Genomic DNA, 19,820 nt, shown 5'->3' with positions numbered 1-19,820 from the left:
ATGGTCCACACAACAGCAATGTCACAGGCCCTGCAAGAACAAAACCAAGTCTATACCTGCAAGCACAATTCACCTCCTACACAGCAACTTCTCCTCTCACCACTAAAAGACTGCCAAACTAGGAGAAGAAATCAGAGCACAAGACAGCCCCGCAATGCATCAACACTTTGTGAGCCATTCACCCTATCACACCCACAAGCAACTCACCCAGGACACAGACTTGGCCTGATCAAAGACTGAGATTGATGCTTCTGTCCCTGTACAGAATCCATGGAGGCCTCCTGGCTTCCTTCAGCCATCCCATGCTGCTGGCCACACATGGTGACAGCCTGGTACGGCCCTTGATGTGCTTGGGATGGGTCTGGGATCTGGGAAAGCTGGAGATGGTTCTCCCCTGTTCCCTCAGGTATTGTTTTAAATGGGTCTTTCTGATTTCAGCTGCTGTGGATTGATGTGAAGGGCAGTAGGCATCCAGCTCATAGTCTGTGTCCATCATTTGCCTGTTCTAATGAGAAAACAAAGGAGTGGACTCCCTACACAATCAGATTTGATGCCACAGATCCCAACAACCATGGTGTGTAGGGTGACTCTTGGCACCCCACAGCTGTGTCTCACCGCTTGCCCTCCCTCTGTGTCAGTGCTGAGAAAACACTTTGAGGTGCTGTTTGTGCTCCCCCCTCACTCCAAGGTGATGAGGGCCTGTCTGGGGAGCCTGACCTGGAGATGGCTGTGGAGATGTCAGAGCTGCTCAGTTCCAGCTGTAGCTGAGCAGGGCTTTCAGGATGCCCAGCAGGTCCCCATCACCCTGAGGGCCTCACCTGGACCCTCCCCAGCCACACGCCCCATTGGCCCCAGCTCTGTACTTCAGCTCAGGTAAGGGACTTTTCCTTTCTCTGAGAGGTGTGTTATAGATCTTTCATTTTCTATTAGTTTTTATATTTTATGGCTCTATTTACTTTCTGTCTTTAATGCAGTAGTGTTATTGGACTGCCTTTGACTCCTGTTTAGGTACTGCGGGGGTGATCTCTGGTTTCCTGCTGTCCTTAGGTTCAGGTTTGTTTGTCTTTTGGTTTTGTTGTCATTTGCCTGCATTGCCTGAGCTGGTACCAGTATGTGACTTCATGGGGATTTTGCTTCTATTGATTAATACAAGAAGGCTGGAACATGTTCTTTTTAAAGTGTGCTTGTTAGCTTTTGTCCTATTGATTACACATAGAAATGCTCAGTCTGCTCACAGCATAATGGTTGAGCTTGTTGTTATCCTGATGTCTGGCAAGCTGCTGCTTATCTTTTCAAGCCTAGTTCAGATTAGAGAGGCTCTTCTGGTGACAGGTACCTATGGAGGGGAACTATAAGGGACCTGCTAAAAGTAAGGACACTTTTTTCAGGTCAAGTCAGAGCCCCGGAGCTTTCTGTTCTGGATGTGGATGTAAGTAAGGGCTGGAGCACTCACTGTCATTCCTGAGATTCCTTTCCTCTATCCTTAATCTGTATGAGGAGGGAGAAGGCTTGCTGTGATAATGGTGGGATGACTATTACCAACTCTGCTATGGGTCTGGATTTTGGGGAGGGAGGCAGGAACAGGAAAGGCAAAACCTGTCATCCCACATACAAAGGCCACCTAGTTTAACTTGGGCCATACATACTGTTCTTTCCCCTCCTGGCTCCTGCTGCTGACTAAAAAGCTCCCCTTGTCTTCTCTAAATGCTGTAGCTCAGCATGCAGGGTGAGAGCCTGAGAGCTGCCTGCTGTGCTGGGGAGAGCTTAGTATGTTGGGGATGGTTCTAAAGGGTTGTACCCCAGCTCTAATGGCTGAAGGGATGTCAGGGAGCTGGTAAGTTAGTCCCTGACCCCGTGAACAAGTTTTCTAAGGTCAAGGGATGCCTTAAAAAGCAGAAGTAGGAGGGTTTGCAGAGGAACACATTTAAGAAACCCAGCCCAGATGTGCAACCAGTTGTCCCTTTCCACTGCATGATGCTGGTGGCTGCAGGTTGACAGCCTTGTTGCCCCAGGGCTTGGGAGCTGGGCTTTGGGCTGTCTTGCCCAGTCCCTCCTTCCTCCTTTGCCTCCTCCCTGCATCAGGCAGGAGCTGCAGGGTGTCTCTCTTCCCTCTCTCTTGCACTTGGGGCTGCATCCTTCTTCCTTGCTGCACTGAAGAAGGGGCTGCTGTGGAGCTCTTGCACCTGTAAGTGGGGGTCTCTGGTTCGAGTGGGGTGGGGAGCTGCTCTTAACCTGGGTTGGGCTATTTCTCCCTTCCTGCTGTAGCTGGGAACTGAGGTAAAACTGCAGGTGCTTTGTTAGCAACAGGTTTTGTGTGCGGGTGAGGTGGGATGCTGATCCTGCTGCTCCAAGGTGGGGCTGGGGTTGCCCCAATTGACTTGGGGACATAACACTGCCTGTGTGGGGCTCTGAGTGATGCCTCTTGGTAACCAGAGCCCTATGTGCTGCTTAGGTTGGTACTAGGGAGGTGCAAGGCTGCAATCCTGACTGCTTCATGCCCTGGGGGGTGGATAACAGGTGGCTGTAAATGCTGTGGACCCAAATGGCTTTGTAGTTCAAAAGCTGGGTATACAAAGGACAAAACTTCCCTGTGCTAGTGGGGATGACTGTGTGTGAAGGGAGAAAGCATCTGTGGTGCTGCTGCTACTGGAAATGCCATTCTACATGGGCTGGCTGCTGAAGCCCTGAACAGAGCTCCAGGTTTTCATAGAGGAAAGCCTGCTGCCACTACAAGCCCTCCTGTGGAAGAAGGGTGAGTAGAGCCACTGGTGTCACAGGATTTGATTTTTCCTGATTGACTCTACAAAGAGCTATCAGTTTAAAAGGGCTGAAATGATGTTGTAAACGTCAGTTGTCAAATGCTGCCAGTTAACTCTGTCCCCCTGCTGACTCCTGGGGACTTCAATGCCAGCGATCAGAGTGATGCTAATTTTGCTGTGAATGAAGGTGCAGTGTTTTAGAGTGAGTTTTATGTTGGCTCTACCTCTACTAGTCCATGCTAGCAGTGTCACTGGATCCAGATCAAACGGCAAATATGCACAGGGATACAGGGGAGAATTCTACCTCAATTTCAGTGTTATTATGAAGGGAATTGACATGAAGAGTCTCATTGAAGGTGTATTTCAATGGACGGTTTAGGTCAAGGACAACCTCTTGTCAATCAGAACACCTCTCCAAGGGACAACTCTGTAATTTTTACTTTTACATGCTCTTACTTTGCTTTTAGATCAATAGCAGACAACTACCAGTAGAATAAAAGTATCTGGAGCTTGAAGTACCTTTTGTTATCTAACTCTATGTACAGAGGAGCAGTACCTTGTTCTTTAAATCTGAACCGTGTTTGAGGGCTGCAAAGGATGAAATGCAGTGGGAGAACTTTCAAGTGTTTTGCTGGAGAAAGGATAATTAATTCAAAGCAACTCTGTGCAAACCTCAAAAATGGCTCTCCCTTGCAATGAGGGAATGTGAGATGTCACCTCAAACCAAAGGGACAGGCCTGCGCTGCTGCCTCTCTCAGAAGGGGAATCTTAGTAAGGAAGACTTAATTCCAGTCCTTACTGCTTGAGGCAGAGAAGCAGCATGGCTGTTTGCCCTTCTGGCTATTGCCTGTCCCAGATCCTGGCTTAGTTTACCTTTGCCTATTGCACATCACAAATTCTGGGTTGTGTTGGCGTTAGTAGTGGTTTTAATGAGCATCTCTGGGAAGCTTATTTGCTCCCCAGAAATCTCAGTCTCTTGAAGGGTAAAAGCTGAGTTTATGTACCATGTGCTTTGGCAAGCAGTCCAATTGCTACAGCCCACATCCTGCCAAACCTCATATGGTGACATTCTGCCACTCTCATGGATTTTTGCATTCATCTGGACTTGCTCTTTTGCTGAATCTGGTGGAGCTGATGGTGTGGCTCTGTACAGAAGTGCCAAAGGCCAAGGTACGGCCAGGGTCTTTAAGAGGCTGTGGAGGGACAAGCAGGTAGCAAACTGCCTGGAGTGGTGTGGCTGTTACTGCTGTACAAGCTTGCAGGGCTCTATAAGGGAGGAATAAGATGGGGAGAAAATGGGTACAGAAATGCAAGTTAATTGAGCTAGGTCAACTGCTTCCATGGCATTGCTCTAGTTGTCTTGTGAGCTGTGGTCTGAGCTCCTCAAGCTATAGTAATGGGTAGTTTCTATGCAAATCATAGAGCATAAGAAAACTGACCCCCAGCTTGCAGTTGCTTATTAGATGAGGATGTCTGTATGGTGCAGCTACTGCCATGCAAGAAATAGAATGGGACTGTCTGCCCTGGCTGTTGCTGCTGGTGTGAGTGGGATATCTCAAGGGTAAACTGAAGTTAGGATGAGCCTGACAAGGGACATCTGTGCCCTGAGGCACTGACCTGCTGAACACCCTCAGCTCCTCCAAACTGAAGGTAGCACTTCATTTGTACTGGGTGAGAACAGTGCTAATTAAAAGCAGAAATTTAACAGTTGGTAGTAGCTGATGCCAGTATTTGATGTGTTTGTGCCCTTAAACCAGGAGAAGTGATTAATCAATGCTATAATGATAGATGGCTTTATAGATATAAGCAACTTCCTCCATGACATTTAAATCTAAGGACAAGATGTTTTGAAGCTTTTGGCCTGACCTCTCCTGGGAGGAGGGTCATCTGTCTTGAATGCCAGCTTTTTGCCATGGTAAGTGAAAGCTCTCAAGAGTACAGAAAAGCAGTTGTCACTCTAGGAAGGTAATGATTAACTCTGCCTTTAGAAGGGAAGAGTTACTGTACTGCTGGTTTTTGAGTGCCACTGAGACTGAAGACTCAAATCCTGAAGCTGAAGGTTTCACTAAAATACCACTAGCCATGAGGTGACCCTGCTAAAGATGGCCAGAGGGTGCTTTTTCTGCTGTTGCCTTCCAGCTGATAAACCCAGGACGTTTGAGCAACCTGCTGGTAGCAGTGTTATGATACGGCTGGCAGACCTTATGTTATTTAGCTGAATAACGTCATTAAACTGAAAGATGAGAACAGCCTAATGACCCATTAAATACACTACACTCTTCAGCATTAGCTGCTTTGAGTCCAGAGGCAAATGCTGTTTGGAGCGATTGTGGCAAGCTTGAGATTCAGCTAGCACTTGTTGAACACTGTTGGCTTCAGGGGAGTAAAGGGAGCCAAGTTCCATATGTGAGCTCAGGTCCATTGAAATGGAGACTCTGAGCAGGGGCAAAATAGAATCCATCTTTAGAGCTGAAATACAGACGTGTGGGTAACTTGCCATAGGTGCAATGGTAGTTTCCAGTAGCTATTTTGACTGGGGTCTGGGGTGCTGATAACCTGGTGAAATGATGGTTAATGTTAACAAGTGACAAAAGGGATCCTCAGAAAGGAGAGATGACAAAGCAGGACCAGCTTACAGTGTCACTGACCCAGCTGGGCTCATCCCTGTCACTAGTGCTGCATGTTGCTCTCTCCTTCATCCCTGACAAGATGCAGTGTACATGGAAAGAACAGAGCAAAGGAGACATGGATGACTCTCGAACAGCCTATGTTTGGACAGAACACCACTTGTACGCTGACAGCTTGAACTCCACAGGTTACATCACAGTATGTTAAGAGTATGTAAAAATTCTGACCTCTTCTAGAGGTACCTATCAGCATTATTAAGGTGTGGGTTGAAATTGGAGTGGTTTTAGTGGCTCAATGCATAATGACAATAAAGTCACTGAGGCAGTAAATAAGAGTTCGAGAGTACTAAATGGATTCAAATAATCAGAGCAATTCACAGAAAGAATTGGTGGATCAATCTGTGAGTGTGTAGCTGTGTAGATGATAGCGTGCCAAGTTGGTAAATGTGAACAGTCAGAAAGCAGGAAGGTATGGGAGAAGTTCACTCCACAATTCTACAGTCCTCCTACAAACTACTAGCTCTTCCTAGAGAGATGGCATTATGCAGATGAAACCCTTTCTATATCCTTAATAGCCATGTTTTGTTCTTCTTTTAGTGTTGCTGTCCAAGTCATGTTTCAGATGTGTCTGATCCAAGGACTGCTCTGGCAGCCTGAGCAAATGGTTCTGTTCTGGGACCTGAATGACTTGCACTGCTCCCAGCTCTGTCTGGGGTCGGCTTGAATGGCGATGCTGGCTCCTAGAATAGCTGACAGCAGGGCAAGTTGAGTAATTATTTACTTAGGACCCTTACTTCATTCTTAGGATCAACAGCATCTTCCCACATCACAGAATGGGAGCTTCTGTAGGTACTTCCCATGGAATGGTTGTCCCACTTGCAGCTTCTGCCTAAACTATGATTACACTTGCTTCCACCTTCTACCTGCTTCTCCAATTATTTGGTTCGCTTTCAATACTCCAAATGACATAGCTGTTTTCTCTACTGGTGTGCTCTGTCAGGGACTGGCTCACGTGCAGAACCTGAATCTGCCTGTAAAATTAGATGAATCAGCTTTGTGCCTACCATCCAGCCAATATTGAAGGACTGGGGATGGTAAAAATCAGCTATTGTGCTGGAAGGTGGCAATTGAGGAGGCTTATCTCCCATTAGTGAGGACTTCAGTGCTGAAAAAGGATCACCAGTGATCTTTCAGCTGTTCCTAGGGCTTAATCCACACCACTTAGCGCTAAGTGCTCACTGGAGTGTGTATGTAATTTCACTGTTCCCTACTCAGCTGAGTGCTTTAGGATTATTTTTCCTTGTGTTGTTGCTATTAGTGGTAGTACTGTTCTTATTTCTTGCTCTGCTGGTAGCCAAGAGTCTAAGGCTAAAAAGACTCCTTAGATTCTGGTTGCAATAAAATCACTAAGATGCAAAATTATGATGTTTGGGTTGTGAGTAGTCTTGAGGGAATTCTTGTGACAATGACAAAAAGCCATTTTCATGTCTAAGGGAGCTAAATTCTTGTGACTTGCCAGGCTTCTTAACAAAGTGGCTGGGTCAGTGTGCCTCTGTGTGGAAATCTCACTTTAACCTAATTTCAGGGAACAGTTGGCTGAGGTTTGAGTCAAAATTCAAAGCAGTTTGTGAGGATGCAACTAGAAAAACTGTAAATTCAGAAGCTTAAAGGCTGAGTAAGCAAAAAAATAGGAGCATAATGATAAGCAATAGGGGAGCAAGCTCTAATTTGTCAACAATTCAAACATTATAAACTTATTAAATCGTTTTTCAAACCCATATATTTTTTCCTTGCCATTCATATATACAGAGGGGAAGTGAGGACCTCATGGAAATGATTAAGCAATGGTGTTGCATGAGTGGGACTTCTGGAAAGGGTTAATTCCAGAAAATTAACATCCACATCCCCCTTAAAAACCATCCTCTTGCTCTGCAGTTGTGTAAGGAAGTGTTAGAGTCACCAGCCCTGGAGGTATTTAAAACACATGTAGATGTGGCACTGAAAGACCTGGTTTAGTGGTGGACCTAGATGATTCTATGATTCAGTGCCTGAAAGGATAAAATCTGTACACTGGCAGCTTAAGGTCAACTAATAGCAAATGGCAGAAAACTTTTAGCTAGAGCAAAGGTTTGCTATGGAACATCTTCAGCTTTACTCACCTTGAGTGTGGTGATAAAAATCAATGTTGGACATGAAAACTGTGTCATTATTTGAATGTCAGAAAAATGAAGGAGGATGGAAAAAATTCTGTCTTCTAGAGAAACATAACTTGTAAATCAGAAGATGGCAGGGGAGGCATTTACGTTTGAGATTTGGCTTTTGGATGAAATTTTTCAGGTTCTTAGCTCAGGTGGGTGAGTAATTGGCAATGAAGTCTTGGTTTATTTATTATAGCAATATTACCACTACCATTGCTCTGGGGGTAGGCTTGGGGCTCTAGACAAGATAGGAAAAGTTCAAGATATTTAAAAAAATAATACTTTGACAAAACCCTTTCTTTGGGCCCAGATCAGACTCCCCAGATAAATGGCTGTTAGGGGAGGAGAAACAGTTTAAGTCCATTCACAGGAGTTCTGTGTGTGCCTTAGAGTGGTGCCTCTCCCTGGCATTGCTCAGTTAAAAATGAGACATTTCATTCTCATTGGATACTTGGTTTTCCTCATGGAAGTTCTTGTCAGTAAGAAAACGTATTTTTATGGCAACTTACTGGTTTTAGCGTGACTTTTCTTTCACAGCTCCTTTTACCTAGCCAAAAGTATACTATTTTGAGATTAGACACTGAAAGGTATTTCATACATCAGAATTTCCATCGTTTGTTGTATGAGAAAGTGAATAAAATAAAGCTCTACTACCTTAATTCATAAGTATCCTCAGTTTGTACTTTGCAGGTTAAGCCTTGTATTCTACAGCCTGAGAACTTCTGCATAGGTGGGAAGCTGATATTAAGTGCAAAATGAAGTTAAAACGTACCTTAAAGCAATTTCCAAGCAGTCAGTGGTATTCTCATGCCATCCAGACCTGGGGAAAAGGCTGTCTGGCCTGTGGCCTATATCTTGCTGAGCCCAGGTTCTGCAGTGTGTTGGTGACAGTCTCTGCACATCATTTACTTAGCCTCAGCCTGGATCCTGGTGTTTGGCTGATATTGAAGTCTCACTTCTTGTCTGGAAGAGAAAGCAAAGATGCAGCCCACTTGCACTGAACTGCAGACATCCATCCTTCATGTCCAACCTATAGAATGTGTGATGTTATGATAAAGTATTTTTAAAATATACAGCAAAATGGGAGAACATATTGCCACATGTTATCTTTTGGATTAAAAGACCCCTTATCTTACAGTACTTCCCTGTAGGTCATACTTTTGAGCCCTCAGCTCTTTCTTATAGGCTTTCCATACTCCATCGAAGTCTGTATCAAGTTCAACAAGCAATCACATCTATGACAAGCTATTGCTTCCTTTGGAAACATTACATTTAAGACAGAGGTCACTTGTGACAACTTGCTGGTCTCCTACTACTTTATATGCCCTAGTTAATTATAGAAATAGCTGCTAATAGCAGTTCACACAGGTGGGAATGGTCACAGTTGAGCTTTTTACATATCTTTTTTTTAGGCGAGAATAGTTAGTTTGTTTTGGTCAATAGTATCTTCTGATCCACTGAGGCATTGGGCAATCCATGCATCGGTCTTCTGTGAATCTCTAAGACACTTACAGAATGAGCTTGTGCTATTTTTGCTATCCCTCAGCAGCAGGATTTTCTAATGTTCCAGCAGACCAGTGAACGTTTTCCAGGGTCTCCAGGAAATGGCCATAGCTGACCCATTACTGAGTACAGAGCTCAGGGCAAGGAAAGAACACATATTTTTAGCACTTAGCACACTGAATTCTCTTTTCCTGCGACAACATGCTTCTGTTCTTCATGTCTCCGAAGGTTCCTTGTCTCTGTTTCAGCTTCTAAAGGATTCTGTGATAAGATTTCAGACACACAAAAATCAAGATAAAAACAGATGGTTGGTTGTAACAATAGATGAACCTGGCTCCAGTGGTTACTGGATTTCTTCCATGTGGCAAACTTAAGAATAATTGCATTCACTTCATAATTACCTTGACCTGTTTTTGATGAATAAAACACTGATTTTCCATACCCAGTGGCATGGGATTGTCCTGGTCACACTGTGAGGCTTTATATTGACTATTTGTATCTGGGTGCTGTTACTGAGATTTCACAAGTATACCAGCCTCCTCTTTAAAATCCCAGCATGTGGGACTGGGCAGCTCTTCACTAGTGCAGGCTCTTGCTTTACTACTTTGCAGATCTTCCTCTGGTACACTAAACGAAGTGGGGAGGCCATGCCCTTATCAAATTGCCACGTGGAAGCAAATTACGTTTCTTCATCATCTTGTTTTATTTTTGCATTGCATTATTTTGTCCCTTGTCTTAGATGACTTCTGGTTCTGTCTTCTCTTCCTCTCTCGAGTACTTATCCCTGCATTAGCTGGCACATACATTGTGAAAACACAAGGCGCTGCTTTCATTTCTCCTTCCAGCCAATCTTTTCCCCCCTCAGCTTCAATATAATAAAAATACAGATACCTTTTCCATTTCCTGTAAGCTATGGTATTCATACAGCAAATTCACTGTGTTTGCTACAGTGACATTAGATTTCATTAATGCAACTGGGATCAGACCACATAAGACAAACAGACACAGCTCCTGATTTGCTCTGAGGCTGTTTACAGCTCCTTGTTTACCAGTTAGGAACAAGAACTGGTCCAGAGTTCATTACTGAAGAGATTGAAAGCTGCTGCTTTCTGATACATTGGTACACAAAGAGAAAAAATCCAAGCGCTGTATCCAAAAAGCAATTTTAAAAATGATTGATCCTGCTTTTAGGGTGTTAAGGCATTATTTCAGTTGTCTTAATGAACAGAACTGCGTAATTAATTTGCTAGAGAACTCCCATTGCACAGACTGAGCCACAAGGGTTTGTGCTCCTGGGCCCAAAGCCCTCAAAAAGCCAATCTACAGAAGGCAAGGAAGGAAAAAGCCACCTCTGTCTCATCTGCTGGAGTGTCCTTCTTCAAGCACCACCCCTGGGAAGCAAATGATTACAGAAGAAAATTAGTATTCATTTACAATAATAATAGTAAGATTGAATGCATTTATGGGTGTTCTATTTGCAGACAAACATTGAGAACATGAACTTAGGTGGAACCTCAGAGAAGCCAAAACAAAAGAAGCAAATACACATTTAGTTTTGTTAGAGGCTGAGAAGGGCAGAGGGCCTGACTATCCAGATTCTTGGGATTGGTTGCTCTGTCAGAGAGATGCTGAGCTTCAAATGGAGTTTGAGTGACACAGCATCTCCTGGGACTGATAAAGCAGATCCAGGGATGTGATTAAAGAAACAGAATAAGCTACTAATATCAAACATCTACCTGTGAATTCTGCCAATACTCTTCATCCTGTGTGTATGCAAAGTGAACGGTAACACTGCCGTTAAAACACTTTCCATTGCTGTTCACTCTGATCTTTGGCTATTTAAAGCATTTGGCACTTAATACATTGGAATAGAAATATTCTCAATCCCTGGCACCTAACACTCATTTTTATTTCCTGGGAGAGGGCTGCTCTACACAGAGTGACAACAGGATGTCACCTTCCATCATTACTCCACAGATAGAGAAAAAAGCAGCACACGCCTGGTCATCAGGTACATGGGAGGCAGCTGAAAACTGAGCAGCACAAAGCAGGGCCTGCTCCAGCTTCCTTTTCATAAGAAAAGAGATGTAGCCAGCACTTCCCTTCCCTCACATACAAACTCACCAGGATTTGGGTACTTTAATTTAAATCCCATTTATTCTAAGGAATTTCTAAGTGTCCTAAAGGTACCTGCATCCATGCATTAATCTTATGCCTTCTGCCACCAATTAATTTTGCTGTTCTTTTATGTTATGTACTCCTCCATCCCCCTGCCTCTTTGGGCATCTCCATCTGGTAGGTAAAATAAATAAATGTGGGAAAACCTTTTGAATGCTGTTTCCAAGTCAAGTTATCTGGTATCAGCTGTAAATGTCCAGATGCCCATGTTGGCCTGTTATGTAGACTGATACCATCTCTGTGTGAGTTGTATAATATGTATGTTGGAATTTTGCCATGTGAAGATTTGATTTAGAACTTTGGTGCAGCATCTGGTGTAACCTGATGTTTCTTCAGGACAAGAAAACAGATTGTGATCTACGAAGTTAATCTCAAACAGTTTAATTTGGAAGTAACTCAGTGTGGGGCACACAAATTCTGTACCTGCCTTAAATGGATTCTTTCAGCTCCAGGCAAACAAGAAGCCTCACGGCCCTTATGTTCAAGCCATCACACCAGCCCAGATGATTCAATATCAAGAAAGTTCAGAATTCTTCAAGTCTTTTCTAGAAAAGCTTTGTAGTGTTTGACAACAGTCATCTAATAAAATATAAAATACGGGAACTTACTTGACAGTGTAAACAAACCTTGGGAGGGACAAGTATTACTCACATTTCATAGCAGGAAAACTGCAACATGGAGAAATTACCAGTCCCCCAGTATCCCATGGGAATTCAATAGCAGAGCCAGGAAATTAATCCAGACACCCTGTACCTCACTGCGTTTTAAACACGGTGTGGTCCTTGGTGTTTGCGGACTCATCTCCTGATCTACACAGCTTGTGGGCAGGGCAGTGACATCAACTGTGGTCTCATACCAACTGTACACAAAAATATTTCATTTTCAATCAAAGGGGATTGCATTTGGATGCATTCAGGCAGAAGGTCTGAGCCACTTCACAAAGATTTCATTTAGTCACTGTTTCTCCTATCCAGGGAGGCTCAGAACATGGCCTGTTAAAAAGCCACAGAGGGATGAGTCTACATAAGCTCTGCATGTTTTTCAGCACACAGTATGTCCAAACTAGTCATATTTCTTCTGATCAATTCCAAGCACACTAAAATGACCTCTTTTAAATGTCTGTTGAAGCACATTAGAACACGAGCAAGAAAATGGACTCAAACTCTCCGTTCGAATGGCCTCACATGCTGAATTATAACAGGACTTACAAGTACCTCTACTTAGAAGGGAATGTCTCCTACGTGGACTTCTACCTTCATCAGCCTTTAGTGGCAGCTGTCTTCATCATTTCTTACCTCCTGATCTTCCTGCTCTGCATGGTTGGCAACGGAGTGGTTTGTTTTATTGTGCTGAAGAGCAAACGTATGCGTACAGTCACAAACATTTTCATCTTAAACCTGGCTGTCAGCGATTTGCTGGTGGGAATCTTCTGCATGCCTACCACCCTCCTGGATAACATCATTGCAGGTAGGCTGGTTCACACCCCTTGGTGGAAAGACCTCAAGGGGGGACTCACCTTGAGGTCCTGAGAGCCGGGTGCCTGTTTCTGAGTGGGCTATGAAGGGAGTTCACAGAATGGGTTGGAAGGGACCTTAACGCTCATCCAGTTCTGGCCCCCTGCCATGGGCAGGGACACCTTCCACTAGACCAGGTTGCTCCAAGCCCCGTCCAACCTGGCCTTGAATACTGCCAGGCCAGGTTCAAGTCAGTGGAAGTCAGAGATAAGAAAGACAAGCACCTAACCCACCTCCTGACTGGGGATGTCTTCACTGACTTCCACATCCCTCATCTTTCAGAAGGGATTCTCCCACTGCCAGATGACATGTTTAGAAAGAGGGTGCTATGAGCCAGATGCAGGAACAACCAACTGTGCTGGTCAGTTCTCTTCCTTGTCTTGAGATCTCCTTTTAATGGGATGTTAAATGGGATGTTTCTGGACATGAGGAAAATTTTTCACAATGGGAACAGCCATTGTTCTCATAGTGAAAATCCACTGGGGTAGTGGTGGATTCCCCAACACTGGACACTTCTAAGTTTTGGTTGCACAGGGTGCTGGGACATCTAGTCTAGGTCATGCTTGCCTAGAAAGGTTGCACCAGATGATCCTTGAGGTCCCTTCCAACCTGGGATTCTCTGACTCTATGAAATGTTGCTTTGCTGGTTTTTGGAACATTAGAAACTCACCCAAGGCATTTGGCAAAGCGTTTGTTTACAAAACCTCTGCTTTCCTGACCCTTGCTATGGCCTGACACAACCAAAGAAACTTCTTAGCACTGGGGTGGAAATTTCCTGTTACTTGTATAAGCATAATGCTGCAGTGAGCTGGTGGGAATTTCAATTGCCTGTTTCCTTCCAGGGTGGCCATTTGGGAACCTGATTTGCAAGATGAGCGGGATGATCCAAGGAGTCTCTGTTTCTGCCTCTGTCTTCACTCTAGTTGCAATTGCTGTTGACAGGTAAGATGGTGCAGAGACTGCAAACTGCCTCTTCCATCTCCCTCTGCCACTTGACCAGACTGAGGTTGATTCATTAATCCACACAAGAATGCAATGAACTGGGTACATTTTACTGCTAAGGCTACTAAGCAAATCAGAATGTGGCTGGGTCTAAAGAGCAGCCATGACAATTTGCTCCTCCCCTGGTATCTCTTAAAGACACTAGATATGGGCTATGCCTGCCTAGAATTAGACTGTTCCTTAGCTATGAAGATATATAGCAGAGGCACTAGTACCTGCTTTGGTTCAGTGAAGTAGCAGTAGCAGGAGGCTGATACATAGCAGCTGTCCCGTATCTGAAGAGGCCCTCCAAAGGTGCTGGACAGGGACTCTTCATCAGGGACTGTAATGACAGGACAAGGGGTAATGGGTTTAAACTTAAACAGGGGAAGTTCAGGTTAGATATAAGGAAGAAGTTCTTTACTGTGAGGGTGGTGAGGCACTGGAACAGGGTGCCCAAAGAAGTGGTGAATACTCCATCCCTGCAGTATTCAAGGCCAGGCTGGACAGGGGCTTGGGCAACATGGACAGGCAGAAGGCATCCCTGCCCGTGGCAGGGGGATTGGAACTGAATGATCTTTAAAGTCCCTTCCAACCCAAACCATTCTGTGATTCTATGATATGGAGATTAAAATGAGGAAATTTTAATAGTGAATGCGCCCTTTTTTTTAATATTGTTTTTACCACACAGCTCTTGAACAGAGAATCTCAATGCAATTCCAGTGGTTCATGCAGGATGAGGAGATTATTCCATCTATGTTTTTAGAAGCCATACAATTTCAGTGCATTTGTAGGCTTGCCTGTTAAGACTCAGCATTCCTTAAATGGCTTTTCCATGTCTATGTTTGCTGCAGGTTCCGGCGCATCGTTGACCCATTCAAGCAGAAGCTGAGCAGTGCAACTGCAGTTGCCAGTATTGTGCTCATCTGGATTCTGGCCATTGCCATCATGTGTCCTTCTGTGGTCATGCTACAGGTACAAGAAGAGAAGCGTTTCAGGGTCATCGTTGGCTACGGCAATGAAACCCGCCCTGTGTACTGGTGCCGGGAGGACTGGCCTGACCCAGGAATGAGAAAGATCTATACAACAGTTCTGTTTGCCAGCATCTACCTGGCTCCCCTGTCACTCCTTATCCTCATGTATGCCAGGATAAGCATGGCTCTCTGCAACACAGCAGTGGCCGTGGGGGGCAAAGACAGCCAGGAGCAGCAGCACAGCAGATCCAAGAAGAAACAAAAAGTCATCAAAATGCTCATTATTGTGGCTCTGCTCTTCGCCGTGTCTTGGCTTCCCCTGTGGACTCTGATGATGCTCACAGACTATGCCAACCTTTCCGACGTGCAGCTGCAGATCATCAATATTTACATCTACCCCTTTGCTCACTGGTTGGCTTTTTTCAACAGCAGTGTCAACCCCATCATCTATGGGTTCTTTAATGAAAACTTCCGTCGTGGCTTTCAGGCAGCCTCCAAACTCCAGCTCTGCTGCAAGGAAATGGATCACGGGGAGCTCTGCTCTCGGCAAGGCCAAGGCAATGCCATTCTGCCAGCTGCCAATGACCAAATGCCCCAGGATCAAGCTTGTCAAAATGTAGACGAGGAGGCGGGGAAGACAGTCAAGAAAGGAAACTGGGTGAATAACCAGCAAGATTTGGTAATGGAGGATTTAGAAGAGCCCTGCAGTGATAGTGATGGGCTCAAGTGAAACGTGCTGTGAAGTCCTAAATGATTTATGCCTGGCAGAGTTTATTTATCTTGTGAAGTTCGTGCTCTGTAAGCAACCCTTTCTGACAACGACAAGAAGGAGATAGATAGGCAACTGTTTTGAAGGAGACAGACAACTTGCAGCACATCTGAATATCTGACATCAATAAGAAACTGAATTCAGCCCTTTGTGTCACCAGTTTAAACCAGTGGCAGCTCCCCTGCAGTGGGTGCTGACTGACTGCTCTTGATCCAAGCTGCAGAAAGGACCTCATTCAAATGGGAAAGCCTTCCACTTTCTGTGACATAAAAGAGAAAGAGAACTAAGATTATTGACTTAGATACAATTACTGTGGATACTCACTGATGAAGAGGAGAACACTAATTCATTTTCTTCTGTGAATCTGAAATATTAGAGGTACAGTCTGAATATTTGAACTGAACTCACTGGTTCATGGGTCTTCTTGTGATTGAACTTGTGTTACTTCTGCCTGGATGTTTGGAATGCCAACCAGCTCTGACCCAAGTGACCAGAAAGAAGCGTCTTCAGCCACATTCCATTTATTCCCCTTTCGAGTTGCCTGTCCTGTTCATCCTGTGATATCAATTATTGTTGCAGCTAGAAAAATAAATAGGTGTGAAAAGATGAGAAATAAAGGATGAAAAATGGCCTTTGTGATACATTTTTTTGGGGAACTCAATTCTATTTTGGGGTGGGGGGGGAGGCAGGGAGATGGAGAATATAAGTCACCTAAAAAGATGAAATTTCAGTACTAGACAGAGACAGAGCACCTTTAGGGCCTATTCAGTCTGACAGAAACCAGCACATACAGACAGCAACCTTGGAAGCGTCTCAGGAAGGATCCTGAAATGGGTGAGGAGCACAGGGTAGTGTCTACACAGATTTGCCACATGATTAGAGCGTTGCCATGTCTCATCCCGTGAGGGTCTGTAGGGACCAAGCACCAGAGAAGCTCATTCCCCAGCACAGTCCTCCTTCAGGTAAACTGGAGCACCTTTCGGATCATGACATATTTCCACAATTCAGGAAACCTGACAACTTTTCAAGCTGTGCCATCCCAAACTATGTTCCTTTCTGAAGAGCAGAAAATAAGGAAAACATGTGGGCAGTAATGAGAAGAAAAGCTACCAGAGCAGCTCTGATTTCACCAGTCCATTTTATCTAGGCTGAGATTGTCAAACAAGATGATCTTAAAGGTCCCTCCCAACCCAAAACATTCTATGAGTCTATGAAATATGGATGCCTGACCCTGCTGCGCTTTGCTTGAAAACCCCACCACAGCTGTTTCCCACCCTTCCTGCACCCCTTCCATCCAGAACTTTGTCCTTCACGTGTAGTTTGTACTTCCCAATGATTCAGCAATGTTTTGAGAATATTTTAAAGTGTAACTAACTGTATGCTTATGTTCATCCCAGTTCAGCAAAACACTCAAAAAACTCCCAAAACCTGCACAAACTGACTGCAAGGAAGACACAAAAATGCCCCAAAGTGTTTGGCTCAGTCTGGTACTTCTTATTCCACTGGAGAACAAGGGTGCTGAAAGTGAAGTCCATCAAGTGGTTTGCCTTCACAAGACACTGGCCTGTGCTCAGCACAGATGTGCGCTTTCTAGTTGGACCCATGGCTACCAACATTTGTCCACTTTCCCCACACGAAAAGCACATTCATAACCCAGCACCAGTGAAAGCAGCTGGTCCTCTGGATCCCTGACAGCCCTACCAGTAAATAATTATTGCCTGTATTGCTTTTCCTTTTCTTGTGATTCAAGTTACGTTGATCACGAAAATGATCCTTTTCACTATAGAAGTGATTCAGTCCTGAAATCATTTGACAGCTTATAAGAGCAAGTAATGAAAATTACTTTAGACAACACAAGCTTTAGGAGATGGTTCAATACCCATGCTCAAAGACAGAAATTGTCCAAAATCAGCAAGGACTAAGCGTTGCATGGAGTGTGGCCAAACAAAATGTGAAAACACAAAATGGGGTTACACTGTGTGATACTAGTGCAAAAACAGATCTGTGGGCTTTGGTGGGCTAAAGTGGAGAGCAGTGAAAACATCCTAACAGTGATGGTGTTGCAATAAGAAAGGCTGATATTAACAGTAAAAATTAATCATTAAGGTTCAGTTTCCAGGCATGAATCAGTACGTTTCTCATGTCAGCTTGGACTAAACAGAACTAAACACTATATACATGCTGACATTATATATATTATATATATATATATATATATATATATATATATATATATATATATGTATATCTCACTCTGGTCTGAATTTGCAGCAGCAGTTGAGAACCGGAAAGAACTGCCTGAAAACTATAAAAACTCTGTTTTTCCCACAGCTAATGCTACCTCTTCACAATTGTAATAAAGGAATTCTGGGGAGCCAGGGAGCATATGTGGCTTACACACACTGTAAAATTTACTGTGCTGGGGTTTAATAAACACTCTCAGTTTGCAAATACAGAGCTTTCTGACAGCAGTTGGGATCCCAAGGTAGAATCATTGGCTGTTCTGCGGACTGCAGCAACAGCAACCACCTCCCAAAAGTATGAATTCATGTGAGTGCGACCAAACATCCAGTGATGTGTGATACACAGCCCTCTCTAAGTACTGCCTTGAAGTAATTCACATTTGCTGGCAGCTCCCCCATGAGCTTTGATTTAATCAACAGCTCCCATGCTCTGGGATGCTGTGGTAGGGCCCAGCAGAGATGGAGCAGCATTCAGTGCTTCCTCACCATCCTTCTCTCCCAAAGTGCTGCTGTATAACAGGGGGCTTCCAGACTTTAGAACACAGACTGACATGGTCAAGATAGACATTTAGAAGAGCTGGAAGAGACTTGCCCTGTCTGAGGACAGAGGAAAAGCCTCCAGACAAGTCTCTTTGCTCTAAACTGGTAGGCAATGCTTGCGGATATTGAAAACCTGGTAAATGCTATCAGTCACTCCTGGCAATTCGATTAACAAGAAACCAAGTTTCCAGCCTCACGTGCCAGACTAGCAAAGAAATGCCACAGAGAAGTAATTCTCCCATCCACAGAGGAAATAATGGATGTTTCATCTCCCTGGACTTGTGCCTCTGAAGCTATCAGCACTCTGACTCCATGAAGAGAAGGACAAATCTGTCCCCATGACTCGTCCAAGGGCTCAGACCACATTTTTGGCCCTGTACTTCCACCCTCATGTCTAAGAAACTGATGTAGTAATAGAAATATTCTTCCATCCTATACTCTGGACCTTCCATGAACAGTCAAGAAAGGCAGTTATGGCAAAGATGCCCCCAAAGCCAGCACTGCCTGCTTTCTTTAGCTCCCAAGGTGCAGTGGTGCACAGACTGACAGCCAGATCTTACTCACAATGGCTTTCATTTCATTTGCTCAAGGGACTCCAGGAGCACTAGACATCAGCAGACACCACAGATGGTAAATCATACCCTTTGCCACTCGTTTCACCTGTGCCTGTGTGTGTTCTGTGGCACTGCTGCTCCTGCTCTCCTCTAACAGCCAAGAAAGATGCAAGAGGAAGACTTACGGAATGAAGACGACATTTGCAGAAGATAACTTGCTTCCAATCCATTGTAAGGCTTGCTCTGTCCAAGAGGTGGAAAACACTACTCCAGGTATCCATTCCCTGAACCACAACTTCCTGTGCTGTGCTGGAGCGCCAGGCTCAGGACACTTGCTTAGGAAGTGTCACTTGCAACAGAAGCACAGATTGCAGCAAACGCAGCTGGTAACAAAGCTAAAATGTCTCCACAAAGCAAAACCACACTGACAAAGGGCCTGCCTCTTGCTGCAGCATTTCAACACTGCCAGAAAACTGCTTTCCTTTCTCTGTTTTCTGCTGCTTATTAGCAAACATCCCTCCTGCACCAAGTCCAAGACTGGAATTTCAGAATTACACACCCTGTTCCTCATTGCTTGTTCAGGGGTCTGGGGATACCATTATCAGCAGGGACTCCCAGGACCCTCTCACTACAGATACCGCCTTTGGCTTACCCTGCTGTCCCACCACTGCAAAGTTCTAGGACTGAGCCATCTCTCTTTACTACAGAAATGAGCTGCCTGGAGTGAGCTTTGGCTGCAAGGACCATTTCTCATTAGGCACCTCTTTCACACGTTGCATTTGTAGGCCTAAGTACTGGTATCAACAACTCACCACTTTACTGCTAAGAATTCAGGGACAATTTTACCATCTCCCAGAAACTGAGCAATTCATTGCCTGTCTTCTTTGAAAAATAAACAGAGCCTGTCACAGACATTGATACTGAAATGATTCCAAAAGCACTTAGCAAACACCCTGCAAATCTGGAAACCTTCACAAGAA

The 19,820-nt window shown here is 44.5% G+C and overlaps 1 protein-coding gene and 1 long non-coding RNA gene across 2 annotated transcripts; one reads left to right on the top strand and one right to left on the bottom strand.

Moving 5' to 3' along the window:
* The first annotated feature begins 12,411 nt into the window (after positions 1-12,411).
* NPFFR2 (neuropeptide FF receptor 2) lies at positions 12,412-15,941 on the top strand. Its single transcript, XM_057420596.1, has 3 exons — positions 12,412-12,732; positions 13,622-13,721; positions 14,615-15,941. Exons 1-3 carry the CDS (start codon positions 12,417-12,419, stop codon positions 15,462-15,464), a joined length of 1,266 nt encoding a protein of 421 aa, XP_057276579.1. The 5' UTR covers positions 12,412-12,416; the 3' UTR covers positions 15,465-15,941.
* On the bottom strand, positions 14,650-19,251 carry LOC130605255 (uncharacterized). The gene is made up of 3 exons (XR_008973649.1): positions 19,026-19,251; positions 15,912-16,082; positions 14,650-14,729 (listed from the first exon to the last, which is right to left on the bottom strand). It is a non-coding gene; the product is annotated as an uncharacterized LOC130605255 (long non-coding RNA).
* Between the last annotated feature and the right edge of the window lie 569 nt (positions 19,252-19,820).

Source organism: Pezoporus wallicus, unplaced genomic scaffold (assembly GCF_028554395.1).
Source record: "Pezoporus wallicus isolate ANWC-B61680 ecotype Strahan unplaced genomic scaffold, APGP_CSIRO_Pwel_v1 contig_2871, whole genome shotgun sequence".
Classification (NCBI taxonomy): Eukaryota; Metazoa; Chordata; class Aves; order Psittaciformes; family Psittacidae; genus Pezoporus; species Pezoporus wallicus.
Note: the sequence above shows the minus strand (reverse complement) of the source record. Positions and strands in the feature narration are given on the sequence as shown.